The sequence below is a fragment of the Musa acuminata genome, chromosome BXJ2-3 (genome assembly GCF_036884655.1).
Source record: "Musa acuminata AAA Group cultivar baxijiao chromosome BXJ2-3, Cavendish_Baxijiao_AAA, whole genome shotgun sequence".
Lineage (NCBI taxonomy): Eukaryota > Viridiplantae > Streptophyta > Magnoliopsida > Zingiberales > Musaceae > Musa > Musa acuminata.
Genome location: NC_088340.1, coordinates 2,246,830 through 2,263,142, shown reverse-complemented (window position 1 = coordinate 2,263,142; position 16,313 = coordinate 2,246,830). Strand labels below are relative to the sequence as shown.

The window sequence follows — 16,313 nt, the reverse complement described above, 5'->3', positions numbered from 1 at the left end:
ATGCTTGGTTGTTTGAAACTACTTCATATGTCGTCTACAGACAGAAACCCTTTTGCCAGACTACTTATATACACTGCCCTCACAAGTAATATCTACAGCAACATATATGCAATATAAAAGTTACAAAGGCGAAAAATTGCTCTTTCCAGACTCTGAAAGGTATACACGTCCAAATCAAAGGCTTAGATGAGGAGGATAAGATCTGTGTCTCCTTAGGCAAATCCCTGTTTTCTATTCGCAATATAGTAACTACAAAGTGCATCTCCAGCCTCTATCATGCACCAAAGATTTTAACATCATGATCCAACATCCGATGATCTTTACCACCTTGTATCTCTACTCTGACACGGCTGATGCCCTAATGATGATCTCAACATGAAAACAACTCCGGGAACAAACAACCCGGTCATAGGTATTATTCACACACAGCAACATCCACATAGTGAACCTCACGGGTGGATGATCTATTTTAATCAGCTCTCAGAGCAAGAAAGAAGGAACAGAACAAAAACTATATCTAGTGGTGGATCGACTCGGTGTAATCCTGAACTGCCAGGCGCTCCGATATGTCAGCTAATGATTTAAGGTTGCACTTGATCAATGCCTCCACAAAGTAGCAGGTTTCATCCTTTGTGTTCCCATCAGGCACATCCACCACAAACGACTCGATCACCAGAGTTCCAGGTCTCCCGTCTGTAGTTTCAGGATGTGCAGTAATGATAGATGAGTAGTTCTGCGGTACAAACGAAAATATATGAGGGAAAATTCAGTAAACAGAGTCTTCGATTCGTCGGTCGATAGATAACAAATGCAAACCTAAGTTTCAGTAAAAGGATTCTCCGATTTCATCGGTTGATAACAAATGCAAACCTTATATTCCAAAATAAAAAACAGAAAGAGAGAGAGAGAGAAACATCGTCGAAGTTTCACCTCTATAATAATAATAATAACCAGATCGAAGCATGAAGGAGAAATTCATATCGGAACAACCTACTGAATGTCAATGCCAAACTATGCAGCTATACAAACCTAAAATGGTGAGTGGCTCCACTCACCAGCAGGCAGTAGCTAATTCTTAAATGAAACAAAGTGAGGTGATACATTTGTAATGCTGATGACTGATAAAATGGATCCAAAGAGATGAACAGTTGAATCTGAGACTGTACTGGAAACCCTTTTTCCAATTTTGATTTTGCTAATCACCATGCAGACAAAAAAAAAAGACACTTCGAAGATACATAGCTGCTGCAAATACAACAGTATTATCTTTTAGATCGAACCCAGAGATCATATATATTTGAGAGATAGGAACCATTATTTCCGCCATAATAATATCTATGCATAGCTTGGCCAGGTATGTTGGCCAATTTGCATATCATAAATTAACACTGAATGATCATCTGATGAAGAAAGAAGCAGGGCTGCAGCATAAATAGGATGATGAGATGATCACACCTTGAGCCTATGGTCTCCTCCGACGATCCTGATGCTGAGGATGTGCTCATTGTCGTCGAGGTGCTCCAGCCTCTCGAAGCTGGTGGTCGCGGGGAGCCCGGATTTTATATTCACCTCCCTCAGGCTCCCGACGCCGACGCCCCCCTGCACGATGCATCTGCTGACAAAGGGCTTGTACTTCTGAGGCTGATCGAATCTCCTAACCAGAGACCACACCTGTCAACACACACGCAGGGAAGGAAGGAAGCATAACATCATACTTTTGAACGCCACCCAGCTTATAGAATTCGAGCAATATGCTTTAGCTTACTTATAACACCATCACATGGCAGTAAGAATGAACAGACGACACTGTCGTGTAACATGCAAGATCATCTTTTTTACTTAGGAATCCATTTTCAACAGCAAAGCTCTACGGGAAGGATAAGAAAGAAGCCGAAAAGAAATCGAAAGCAGTCACGATAGATGCGATCGAAACCCGGCCTCTTTCACAAATTAGCTTCGGCCAACAACCAAAAAATCCAACTTTGGCAAGGAAAAATAACGCAATTTTTCGGCATATTTTTCATGTATCAAATATGAAATTCGTAAGAAAATCCATCGACCACCTCATCCATGACCAAGTACAAGAGAGACAGAGAGAGCGTACGAGGTGGACGGGGGCTTTAATGTGCTTGAAGACCGCGGAGCTGCACTGGTTCTCACTGGGCTCGTGCCGGTGGAAACAACGGACGTAATCCACCTCCACCGCCCGGTCCCCCGTCCCCGTCGGGTTCGTCTCGTCGGCTAGTCCCGGCACCCTCACCCCTCCTCCACCACCGTCGTTCATCCCGACCACCCGCACTCCGCCCGTCGAACGATCTTACGGGATCAAAATCCAAGCAATCCAAACTCCCAAACCTCAACCAACCTCTCTATCTCCCCCTCGGCCGTCGTGTCGTCGCCCCTCCTTCCAAATTATACGGGTTAACGACGAAAAGAAAACAAAAATCCCAGCGACGGGGCCCACCGCTCAGGCTCCGCGCTATCTACACCTGACCGGTGGTCAATCGACTGACGGCCTCCCTCTTCGACCAATATAACGTAAACACCACCCACTTCCGTTTGCCCTCGCAGTCGCCGTCGCCGTCGCCATCGCCGTCCCCGTCGGAGCCGACCACGGACGCCGGTTCACAAAGGCTTGACCACCTTGTCGCGCTCGTCCACGTCGGCGATGTCGCAGCCGTAATTTGCCCCCCGACGCCGGTGGCATTTACGTCGAAAGATAACCCCTCTCTCCCTGATGTCGGCTTCTGGGGAAGGGGGCGGGCCGGTGGACGGTGATGGTGATGGCATCAGTACGTCATTCCCGTGGTTGACCGTTGATTCGAATCGGCCGACATCTGGTTGCGTTGGGGTGGCGCATGGCAACGCTTACCGATTGAGGCCGGTCCTTCACGACCGTCCATCTCACACCTCTGACGATGTCAACCGTTCGAGATAAAAGTCCAATATTCTAATTTTTTTCTTTAATCTAAATATACGAACGGTTCAGATGAAAAGAAGGAAGGAGATGGACGGTAGCGGAGAGATCCATTATGTGTTGGTCTCCATCAACCAACGCATACAATAATATTTGGATAATGAAACTTACTACCCATAAGTGAACGGATCCAAATTGGCGTGTTCCGAAATAGATTACTAGATAGCCTTATATGGTCATGTCACTCCGTTTCCTTGATGGCATCTGAAATGAATTAGGTTGGACATGATGCATCACCAACTCTTAGCTCTTTGTTGTGTATATCCAATCTATCATTAAAATTCTCTATAAATAAAATGAGGAGCAACACTTCGACTTGTCTATTTTTTCGTCGGGTAGCGAACTTATATTATTACGATAAACATGAATCAATTTCCTCAAACTTGTGAACTTTTATTATGTAATCGGAGTTACGTTTGAAATAATATAATGTATGCATGCTAGAATGTTGATGTTGGAGCAGTAAGTCTCTCGTCCTTGCTTTTGTTGGAGCAGTAAAAGCTGGAATTGGATATGTAACAGGGCAAATTCACTATAGTCATGTGCTATAGGCATTTCTCACTCTTCTTCTTCTTCTCCGACCGTCTATAATCCTATGGTTGCCCTCTCCCCTCCCATAAGCTTTGGCCTGATAGTAGGGATAGTTTTAGCTGACATTACCATGTCACTATCTGACCCTACTATCACCACCCTAAGCTCTCCCAGGTCTCTCGAGCCAAGAGATAGATAGGGTCTATCTCGTCAAACCTTGGATCTATCCCCCTCCCCACACTTCATCCTCTAACTTCTTTTTTTCTTTTAGAGATCCAAGCTTTCAAAGACACAAATGCCATGACTATAACAGTTAGACAGGCCCTTCTACTTTGAAGGTTTTGCATATGAGGAAGACCTACCCGAGAACAAACTTGCTCCCTCCATCGACTATCTCATGGAGAGAATATCTGATGCATTTCAATGAGTTGTGGAAGATCAAGCAAAGGAGCAAAGTGAGGTGATGGCTGAAGATTGCGATCCGAAATGTATCGCTTTGATAAGGAACCCTCAAAGCGAGACATCGTGTTGGGGATGGAGAAGCAAGAAAAAAACAGAATACTACGATACGAGTAAAAAGAATCCTTTCGATTCAAGAAAATTGATATAGTATTTAAAAAACAGGAGAATTAATAAGAACACTTACAAGATACCAAATGCACACAGACTCTCTCTATCTATCTATCTCTATGCCTTGCTACATGAACTACGATCCTATTTATAGGACCTAATGACAACCACCCTATAACTACTAGATTGAGGTAATTATTGAAACCACCCTATAACTACTAGATCATGATTGAGGTGATTATTGAAATCATCATGTAACCACTAAATCATGATAACTATCTAGATAGATAACTATGAATCAAATCTCAACACTCCCCCTTGATTCATAATTGCATACACCAATTTGCGACATAAAATAAATATGCTTTCGAACTGGAAGCGATTTGGTGAGGATATCCGAATATCTGTGTTCATCCGTTCCACAATACTTCCTTGTTATGGCTCCACTTGCCTGAAGTACTCTTTCGATCATCTAATCGATCATCTAAAGCTCCTGCACAATCACTATCAGTGAAACTAAATAATTTACATTTAAATTTTATTTTGAATGCCCATTTTAATCCAGTAGGCTTCTTTTCTTTCGGTAGATCCATTAGCTCCCAAGTTTCATTCTTCTCAATTGACTTGATTTCCTCCTTCATTGCTTTTCTCCATTCCTCTTTTTTAAGAGCTTCCTCAAAAGTTGTTGGATCTGAAATAAACAAAGCAAATGTTGAGTTATAAATTTCTGTTAGTGATCTGAAATTTCTTGGAGGGGTTTCATCTAAGGAATCCGAATTTGAACTGCTATTGGGTGAGGTTGACGATGAACTTGTTGGAGCAGGATCTGTCACTTGATTCTGTGGAGTGTCTAGTTCTATTGGAATCTACATTTGTATTTCACCTTTATTGGTCTCCCAATTCCAGCTTACCCTTTCATCAAACATAACATTTTTGTTAATAATAACTTTGCCACTAACAGGGTTATATAAGCGATATGCTTTCGATTCTAAGGAATAACCAATTAAGATACATTTTTCAGATTTTTCATCAAGCTTGTGATGATTTTGTGAATTCACCAAAGCATAAGCAATACAACTGAAAATTCTTAGATGTCTAACACTTGTTGGTGAAATATTTAACAAATAAACTACTGTTGCAACTACTTCTGCCCAAAACTGATTTGGAAGATGTTTTCCTTTAAGTAAACTTCTTGCCATTTCAACGACAGCCCGATTTCTACGTTCAGCTACACCATTTTGCTCCGGTGTATATGGTGCTGTCAATTCTCTGTGAATACCATTTTCTTCACAAAAAGAACTAAACTCATTAGATAAAAATTCATCACCTCTATCTGTTCGAAGTGTCTTTATATATCTACCACTTTGCCTTTCTACAAGTGCCTTAAACTTTCAAAAATTATCAAATGTTTCAGATTTCAATTTCAAAAAATATACCCAACTCATGCGACTATAATCATCCGTAAACAATAAAAAATATTGACTTCCACCAAATGATTTTACATTCATAGGTCCACATAAGTCAGCATGAATTAATTCAAGACAATTAGATACTCTCAATGCTTTTCCAATAGGAAATGGTTTTTTACTTTGTTTGTCATAAATACATCCTTCACATACATCAAGTATATTAATCTTAGGCAATACGAAAACCATTCCTTTTTGACTTAACAACCTTAAACCTTTAATGTTAAGGTGTTCATATCTTAAATGCCATAAACTAGACTCATTCTTTTGAGTTGTGATAAGCGCATGTCTTTCAATATTTGACACATCAAGTGGAAACATCTTATTTTGTGTCATGCAAACATTTACTATAATCAAACCAGATTTTTTATCCTAATAGTGCATGAACCATCATCAAATATTACCGGATATCCATCATCTACTAATTGTCCAACACTCAACAAGTTATATGATAAAGTAGGAACAAAGAAAACATTATCAAGGTATTTTACATTTGTCTTCACCTCAATTATTCCTTTCCCTTCCACTTGGATTTGCTTGTTATCTCCAAGTCTAACATTCAACTTGTGAGTCTCATCAATATCTCTAAATATTGATTTTATGTCTAACATATGATTAGAACATCCACTATCCAAAAACCAAATATCATTTGAGATATTATGAATTTGTGAATGAGTCATAAACAACTTACTATTTTCTTCATTTTTCTCCACATAGCTTGCTTGCTTTTCTCTTTTCCAGTAATCTGCCTTCATGTGACATTGAATTCCACTCTTGTAATTTTTTTTATCATAATTTGATTGCCCTTGTTCTTCATGCCCACTAAAGTGTCCTCTTCCTCTTCAATTTCTTCTACCACGAAATCCTCCTCTACCACCTCCTCTTCCTACTGATTTTTTATCTTCTTTTGAAGTAGAAGACTCCCCCTTAGCCTGAAATGCTTTTTCTTCACTTTTTTCAAGTGACCTGTTCAACCTTACTTCATGTGCTTACAAAGAACCCATTAGTTCATCAAATGGATATGTGATAAATCTTTTGATTCCTCAATTGTGGCAACAACATGAACAAATTTCGGAGTTAAACTTCTCAAAACTTTTACAACAATTATATGATCAGGAAGATGTTCACCATAAGATTTCATTTGACTAACAATTTCAGTCACTCGAGAAAGAAAATCTTGCACCGATTATCGCTTTTCATGAACAAAATTTCAAACTCACGACGAAGGGTTTGAAGTTTTACCGTAATCACCCTTGATGAGCTCTGAAATTCATTTTGAAATATCAACCAAACTTGCTTTGATGTTGTCACTGCTACAATTCTTAAGAAGATCGTCTCATGTACAGCTTGTTGAATGAAGAACAATGCTTTTGAGTCCTTCTTTCTATTCTCCTTCAGCCTGATTTCGTCATCTGGATCCGCATATCCATTCTCTATTAAGTCCCAAAGATCTTAAGATTTGAATAGAGTCTTCATCTTGATACTCCAAAATTCATAGCTTTTGCTCGAGAAGATGGGGATAAGGGGTTGAGACATGGAATTACCATTGAAAGTCATAATGCCCAGTTCAGATTAAAACAAGGCTCTGATACCACAAATGTTGGGATAGAGGAGCAAGGAAAAAACAGAATACTACAATACGAGTAAAAAGAATCCTTTCGACTCAAGAAAACTGATATAGTATTTAAAAAATAGGAGAATTAACAGGAGAATTAATAAGAACACTTACACCAAATGCACACAAACTCTCTCTATCTATCTTTATGCCTTGCTATATGAACTACGGTCCTATTTATAGGACCTAATGACAACCACCCTATAACTACTAGATTAAAGTAGTTATTGAAACCACCCTATAACTACTAGATCATGATTGAGATGGTTATTGAAATCATCATGTAACCACTAAATCATGATAACTATCTAGATAGATAACTATGAATCACTAAGCCATATATTATTCCATGGCTATCAACATACTTTTTATGAATAAAGAGTGCAAAGAGACACTATTTTTAGTCTTATTAAAACTCAAAACTTGAGAATAGACTATCAGCTTCTCCGAGACCTTCTCACCTTCATTTCATTGTTGTCATTGCCTGATGGATTCATACATACTAAGAGAAGAAGCCTTGAGGTTCAAATCAAAATTACTATGCATGAGATCTTGCTTATTGAATAACATAAATCTCTCTGACTAAAAAAACCTCACTCATCTCAAGTGTCTCATCAATAAATTGTCTGCACTCAGTAGGTAATTATACCTAAGATGGTGACTTAGTGCTAAGGTTCAATGGAACTATAAGTGGGATAAGAACACAAATTATTTTCAAAACATTTGTACTTTTAGGAAAAGAAAAAAAAAAAGGATTCACACCATTAAGTGCCCTAATGGTCCTGATGATCTTGATACGAAAACCATCCTCTCTCTCTCTCTCTCTCTCTCTCTCTCTCTCTTTTTGCCTAATAGTACAGCCCTCAGATCTTGTCGACCCCCCAAAGCGAGAGTTTTGTCTTTCTCTCCTTACTCTTCCCAACTCTATTCTACTCTAAACTCATTTCCAAAATTTTCAAGCTTTCAGCTGAATTTTTCTGGAATGATAATAAGAAGATGTACTTGCTTAGTTGGGATACCATTTGACCCTTTCAAAAGATCAAAGGTGGCCTTTGGCATCCGAAACAAAAAGGTCATTTGCATTAAGCGCATCATTTCAATTCTTATTACTCAAAACTCACTTTGGGTTAAGAAGGTCTTGCAGTCTAAGCACATTGATGGTGACGAGAGGTAGACTCTCCCACCTGCATCTGACCACCGGAAAGCCACGCCGAGCGTACAGAAGAAGGCGATTCAGCAAGGCAATGATGCATGGAATGCACGAGAATTTCTGCGTGCTCCTCCTCTTTATCACCCTTGCAAATGTTAAATGGTTTAGCGACAAAGTGGAACTTCTCTTCCTGCAGCAGGAGACAATTGGGATCGAACGGTGGACACTGCTGCCGCCAAAGAGGAGAGCAAAGAAGCTGCAGAATTATGCAGAGGTCAAGCTATCAGAAGTGCATTTGGGATAGGAAACAGTTGGAATCAGAAAACATAAGAGGGAGATTAAGTGCCAACTATTCCGAGATGCTTGTCATCTTCAGCAACCACCTGGGATTATATGAAGACGAACAGGTTCTTCTGAGAGCGCTGGCTACTATCACGGCGACTACTGGTCACTCTTCTCCTTTTATCGTACAATCATATGTAAGTGTTGATATGGATAGTAATTATGATAAGATCCGACTGGCGTCAAATGACGCCTCACGCCTCACGCCTCGAACGATGTGACGGCATATCAAGTGTAATGTTTAGAGTGCTTGTAGATTGATTGATGTAAGCGAAGCTCCTCGGTTGGAGCCATAGCAGCTGCGGCAGGAGAGTGGGGCTGTCGGTGCTAGTCCTGACATGAAGCATTCATTACTCACAAGCAACTGATAGTTAAGATTCGTGCTAGAGATGATGATGAGGTGGAATTCAAAGGTTTCACTGCCGTCGAAATGGTTCTTGTTTCTCACAAGCAACTAATGGTTGAGATTCGTGCTAGAGATGATGATGAGGTGGAATTCAAAGGTTTCGGTGCCCCGCTGTAGTAGGATAAAAGATTCAGAATTGATGCGAAAATGCACCTCATCTTATAATACAATGAGTTGACTATAAGCCCAATCTCTTGATTTCCTAGCGGTAAGTTGTTCCACATCAAGAAATCCTCATCACACAAAAAAGTCTTTTGGAGTCTTGTGCGCACATTGTTTCATCCTTTCAAGCAAAACCACCAAAGGAGGAACCTTTCTTGCCTTGATATTATTCTGTTCAAGCAATTTAATTGGATCCACATCATCACACCACTAATTCAGAATTAGTGCAAAGTAATGGAAACTTTATTGTTTTTTTTTTCTCATTGTCAAGATGGACAGATGAAGAGAAAAATCGACACCACATTACAATAATCATCGTGTAATATTTTAATTAGTTCATAGTCAACAAGATTAAAATTGATTTATAAGAATCGGTGTACTATCATCAATTCAATTTAAATATTTTGATTAATAAAAAAAAGTGATAGTTCAATTAGTCCATCAAAACTAGGTTGTAAGAAATAATATCAGAATCAATCTAATATTAAAATATACCAAGAGACTCAAATAGAAAATCATGCATAAAGTCACTATTCGACTATGTCTCAAATACATGAAGTCTAAGTTCTTAAGTGGAAGAGATTATAATATCTTAATTAATCTCACATAATAAATAAAATTAAAATTAATTTATAAAAAAATATGATGTATGTATTATTATAAAATCCAAAGGTTGTTTTGAGCACGCTAATACATACACACAAACGAGAGCCACAACATTACATCGATGAGACAAGGACATGTAAATTGCTTCATGTCGTAGTACCGTGCTTAGCTTGGTTTCTAGAAGCATGGTATTGACGAAGGCTACCATGCTACAATGGTGGACAAATAGATTGCCCCCCATACAATATATGTATGGTCTTAATTTAAGATTGGACCGTGTGTCAGAAGATAATATATACATGTTATCGTAGCGTCACTTCATGTGACACAGACACATTCGCTAATGTACGTATCTCATTATCTCGAGATCATTCAAGTGATTTAGACACAACAAAATAAATTAAATGATTTCAGTATTTACAGTATGATAATATAACAAAAATATATAAAAATAAAAAAGGTAAAAATGTAGTCGCCGATGATCGAATGATTTGGAGAATTTTAGGGAGAAAAGTATATTCAATAAAAAAAATAGATTTAATTGGCTGAGAAATAAAATGCTCTCTTTCTCGGTCTCGGAGTTGGTGAGACACACGAATAGTGATAACGCAAATGCCGCGTGAGATGCACCTAAGGATGACATAACTATTCGGAAATCAGTGTCGCTTATATTCATTCGCACAAGTACTACTACTCTCTCTACCTGCTGAAATCGTACTTAATCGGGCATCGGGATGGGAACCATTTGGTGATGGCGAAACCCAATTGGTGCTTCTTTCTCTTTCATTCAACCCACTCGAAGGTTCTCCCACCATTAAGTGTGGGTCGATCCAACACCAGCAAATAAATAGGTTACGCCACTTTTCGAGTGGCCCTCAGAGCATCCTATTCTCACCATTAAGCAATCGAAACTTGATGTTACATTTACGTACAGCGCTGAACGACGACCAATCATCTCTCACTTTGATCGAAGCTTAGGATTCGCTACGACATGAGATCAGCCGATAATAGGACGAGCCAATCAGAATGCAGCAGGTCATCGAGTCGATTCGCGAGTGGGTCCAGCCGCAACCCAAATGTTATCCATCCGAATCGGTCGGTAGCGCGTCTCCTTCTCTTCTGGTTTTGAGCCACATTTAAATGTAATTTGGGATGTGTCGAGGCCAACCTATCAACCGACAGACACAATTAGCGCTCTATCTTTCTGGGTTAACTTAACACCCGAAGCATATTAATTTAAATTTCTAAAATTAAATATTTATTATTAACATAATAAACAAATAAAATTAAATTGCTATTATTTTTAACCCCATCTCATTTCTATATTGTTCTAATTAAGACACTTCACTAACCATATTCTGGTGATGATGGTTGATCTGTCCATCATATTCTGTGGACCGATGGATTAGTTCCGATTTGCGATCAAGATTGAGTCAACCTGATCGGATCTGTTGAAATTGGTCCGCATGCATAAATATAGGAAAGCCATGTAAGACGGTCAATTATTGTTGTGGCCCCCTATTTTGGGTGTACCACACTCGCTCATCAAAATAGCTCATGCACGCCCCATCTCAGAGCGCGCGCTCTCTCTCTCTCTCTCTCTCTCTCTCTCGCATAAGCCTTACTCTATCCTTACATCATCATCTCTCCCGATCTCTCTCCCCTCCTGTCATTGTCCCACCCCGTCCCAGCTTGTCCCATCGCACTCACGTCTGTCCAATACGGACACAACCGACCGAGAGCATCCCGTCCGATTTATATATAGCGGCGATACAAAGCACGCACCACGCCACCTCCTCCCTCCGTCATACCCAAGCACTGCCAAGACCATTTAACGACCACAACCCTCGCTCGCTTTGGCCATGGAGAACGGCAGTGGAGTAGCTGCCCCAACCCCGCAACGCCCCCACGTCGTGCTGCTGCCCACTCCGGGCATGGGCCACCTCATCCCCCTGGTTGAGCTCGCCAAGCTCCTCGTCGCCCACCACGGATTCTCTGTCACCATCGTCACCCTCGACGCCAGCTCCGCCTCCAAGGCCCAGGACGCCCTCTTCTCCTCCCTCCCTGACTCCATCTCCTCCCTCGCCCTCCCCTCCGTCCCTCTCGACGACCTCCCTTCCGACGCGCGCATCGAGACCATCATCTCCGTCGCCGCCTCCCGCTCCCTTGCGCACCTCCGCGACGCCCTCTCCGGCCTCAAGTCGTCCGCCAACCTCGTGGCTCTCGTCGTCGACCTCTTCGGCACCGACTACTTCACCGTGGCGCTAGAGCTCTGCCTCCCGAGATACTTGTTTTTTCCCTCCAACCTTCTCACTCTTTCCCTCATTTTTCACCTCCCCGAGCTCGACGCCACCACCACCTGCGAGTACCGCGACCTTCCCGAACCGCTCCGCCTCCCGGGCTGCGTCCCCATCCCGGGTCGAGACCTCCTGCACCCCATTCAGGACCGGTCCAATGACGCCTACAGGTGGGTGGTCCACCACGCGCGTCGCTACCGGGAGGCAGAGGGCATCCTCGTTAACTCCTTCGACGCTATCGAGCCGGAGGCCGCCAAAGTTCTCCGGGAGCCCGAGCCGGGCCGACCGCCAGTTTACCTGGTCGGACCTCTCACGCAGTGCTGGAATCCCAAAGCCACCGACGAGAGGGCCGAGTGCTTGCGGTGGTTGGACCAGCAGCCACCCGGGTCGGTGCTGTTCGTCTCCTTCGGCAGCGGCGGGACCCTGACGACGGCGCAGACGGCGGAGCTGGCTCTTGGGTTGGAGTTAAGTGGGCAAAGGTTCCTGTGGGTCGTCAGAAGTCCGAGCGACGGAGAGAACGCCAGCGAGGCCTACTTTTCCGTCCGGAGCAAGAATGACCCCTTCGGGTTCCTGCCGGCGGGGTTCGTGCAGCGGACGCGGGAGGTGGGCCTACTTGTACCGTCGTGGGCGCCGCAGGTGGCGGTGCTGAACCACGCGGCCACCGGCGGCTTCCTGAGCCACTGCGGATGGAACTCGACTCTGGAGAGCGTTGTGGCCGGGGTGGCGATGGTGGCGTGGCCGCTCTTCGCCGAGCAACGGCAGAACGCGGTGATGCTCGCCGAGGGCGCGAGGATCGCGTTGCGGCCGCGAGGCGCGGCGGAGGGAGGGCTCGTACCGCGGGAGGAGGTGGCGCGAGCGGTGAGGGAGCTGATGGAGGGGGAGGGGAAGGCAGCGCGGCAGCGGGTGGTGGAGCTTAGGAAGGCGGCGACCAGCGGCCTGGAGGAGGGCGGCGCCGCTTACAAGGCCCTGGCCGAGGTAGCCAGCAAGTGGAAGACCACGAATTGAACTCTACTCACCACCACCTACTGTTGTAATTCGTCGTTGAAGGAGACAGACCATCAACCTTTGTTTCCTTGTTTGCTTTAATTTTATTATCCCTTTAGATCATCGTCTATGGGTTGCAATCTATATTCTATTCTACTGTTTCTCGCATGGACTTGGTAGTCTTCTAGAGCATTGATGTGCATCTTTCCTCTACGACGAGGGTAGACAGCGATGGAAGCTCCATTCATCAGGTAGTCTAAATTGGTGGCTCCAAGGGGTCAATTGCAGGAGCAGCCGAGTTATTTGGGAATTATTAGGGCCGTGTGGCAGCAAAGGGATCAGATTAATGACGGAGAAAGGTAGACCGAGAAAGTTTTGTCTTCCCGAATGGGTCAGCATAGGTGTCGTGCGGGGTCATGAGAACCTCAGCACAACGTAAGATGACCAAGCTTTTTTTTGGAGGGTTCTACTTTACAGCAATCCAGAATCAGTGGTTGGTGGTGTACTCGATGTGGTTCACATAAATATGTGTGGAGATGATTACACCCTAATCGAGTGATCATCGCCGGTATACTCGTTTGATGGTAATGCATGCTTTTCAACTCTAATTGCTAAGATAATATACGCACATGGTAGTGATGTCCAATTGTCTAATAATCAATAAGATGTAAGAACAAAAGTGTCCTGACCAGAACAACCAGCGGCATGTGAATGATAGATAACATGCATTTTTCTTGCGTGATTGCAGTCGAATCATGACACTGGACCGACTTTTGCTGACCCACCACTCATAGTACAATTGATTGATTGTCGGGTGAGCTGTAAAACCACAGATTTGGCCAAGACAAATAAGAAAATTTAAGGAAAGAAAAAAAGAATAAAAGAGAAAAGAGGGTCAGTGAAAAGGGAAAACATGATCCAAGAATCTGGATGGCCTTTTTTTTTTACTAGTAATTAACAGGTTTCCTACCTGTTTTTATTTTTCGTTAAAACATTTTTTTATATTAATATTTCATAAAAGGACTCTAAAATCTCTATTTTGGGTTTGGGCTTCGTTTTTGGGGAAGCAGGGAAGAAGGAAGTCCAAAGAAGAAGAAAGATTTAAAAGGCCTCAGCGGCCTCATTCTTGGTTTTCCACAGAAGCTGCAGAATGCTACTCGAGGTCTCGAGATTATACCATTCACATATATAACTCACAAAACTTCCAAACGATATTGAAAAACAGACATGGAAAGAAGTTATGATAATTCAATCATATAAAAGCCAAGAATGCATATTAATTATATTAGTACTAGCAAGTCTCTAAGCTACTAACAGAAAAACATTACTTTAAGACTCACAGGAAACTTCCATAACGCATTACCAATGATCAAGCTACTTTTTGCTACACCTACTACCACTCAATACTCAAGAATCTGTAAATAGATTTTAGTGGTGTGATACCGTTTCAAATCCATTTATCATCACACTGAATATGAGATACATCAAACAAGATAACTATATGGACAGTATTAGGACCAAGCATTCTAATAATTTTCTTTATATCTTGTTTTCTTTTATGAAGCAAATTATTCAGAGTTAATTTGAGAGCAAAGTAGGTTTCTAAGCAATCAATATCTTAAATAACCCGCTAACCATGAGTAGTATTATCCCATTCCCAAAGAATTTAACCAATTCGCAGCTTCTCCACAGAATGAATGAAAAATCTCAAGCACTAATTTTAAAAGAGGAGTAGTTAATGTCTCAGGAAGACATATGACACATACCACACCACAGTAACTTTGGCCCAAATATTACTCTATTATAGAGTACACTTTGCTATACCAAGATTATGAATTCCCAAACACCTCCATTTTTTCCACAATGTCAGTGTCCCAGACTATATGATGTATTTTTTTAACCTGGAGTCTTTTTGTCAAGAAAATTTTAAGACGGTTTATTTTTTTTGTTAAAAATGAGATTCAACATCCAAGAAACACTGGGAGAATGCAAGAATATATATAGCATTTAAAGTAGAATCAAGAAGAACAATACATCCTACTTGAGAAAGCATAGACCTTACCAAAAATATAGTTTATCCATGACTTGTATTATCAGTTATTTTAAATTATAATAGCATCTCAATCTCATTAATGAAGGGCAGAAAGCCAGTGCACAAAATTACAAGTATAATCATAAATCTATAAAGAAACAAATTGTAATTCACATGAAGAAAAGAACATAAAAGATAACCATCAGAACTTACCACCCACAGATAATTATTACCTTTCAAGTGCACAATCGAGATCCAGAAAAACATTTATCGTTCTTTATCCTATTCGATCCTCTGATTAAGCTCCAAAATCTGGAAAATCAGTTCACTAACTTTTACCAGATAGACAAGACAATATGAGTCGAACACAAAAATAAAACGACCAGAATATGAATGAATTTACCATGGTGAACCTAATAATAACCCTCGAAGTGTGTTCTGGTAATCTGGAAAAGGAATATAAATTTCAAAAGAGTGAAGCTAAACATAGACATGTTAATAAGAACATAGGAAATATCGCTCTCTGATCTCAGGTTTCAGCTCAAAGACAAGGCCCACACAGAGATAAAAGTCAAAATCCATAAGATATCATCATTTTAACAATGCATAATTATGCACAATCATTGGAGTTAAATGCAGCACTTAAAGCAAACTAGGAATGTGACTACAGATGGAATTTTGGTTCTAATTCCAGTTAATGTAGAAATCTACTATCCACACATTTCTTGGATTCGTAAAATTAATTACTTCAAGCCACACATGCTTTCGTAAGAAACAAAAGTATAAAAGACCTGGATGTTGAGAATAGACTAAATGACAAGACAGGCACTCTCACATGCACAAAAGCATGCACCTCATGTAAGCTACATCAATTGAACATTTTCCGTAGAACACTGAAATTTTTAATACAAGGTTAACCAAAGTGATGTATTGAGAAATAACAGGACTACAAGTGTGATTCCAAGCACAAATGTTTGATGACTCAATAAAAAATATGACATGTACAAAGGCACCTGTCAAAGGCCTAGTCAGAGCCCATGGTTGCATTCATCCTTTCAAGATCATACATCCAACGGTTGCATTTGCCATCTTATTCCCTTCTGTTCACTGATAAAGAACAAAACGGATGACGGTATGGTCTTAAAAGAACTCACTGCAGGAAAGGTGTCAAGACT

The 16,313-nt window shown here is 41.4% G+C and overlaps 2 protein-coding genes across 2 annotated transcripts; one reads left to right on the top strand and one right to left on the bottom strand.

Moving 5' to 3' along the window:
* Positions 1-212: 212 nt before the first annotated feature.
* Positions 213-2,395, bottom strand: LOC135606864 (abscisic acid receptor PYL8-like). The gene is made up of 3 exons (XM_065098196.1): positions 2,105-2,395; positions 1,456-1,671; positions 213-733 (listed from the first exon to the last, which is right to left on the bottom strand). The coding sequence occupies exons 1-3, from the start codon at positions 2,282-2,284 to the stop codon at positions 518-520; spliced, it is 612 nt and encodes a 203-aa protein (XP_064954268.1). The 5' UTR covers positions 2,285-2,395; the 3' UTR covers positions 213-517.
* A 9,099-nt stretch (positions 2,396-11,494) lies between these two features.
* LOC103977022 (hydroquinone glucosyltransferase) lies at positions 11,495-13,229 on the top strand. The gene has a single exon (XM_009392411.3). It carries the CDS (start codon positions 11,688-11,690, stop codon positions 13,125-13,127), a length of 1,440 nt encoding a protein of 479 aa, XP_009390686.2. The 5' UTR covers positions 11,495-11,687; the 3' UTR covers positions 13,128-13,229.
* Positions 13,230-16,313: the final 3,084 nt, after the last annotated feature.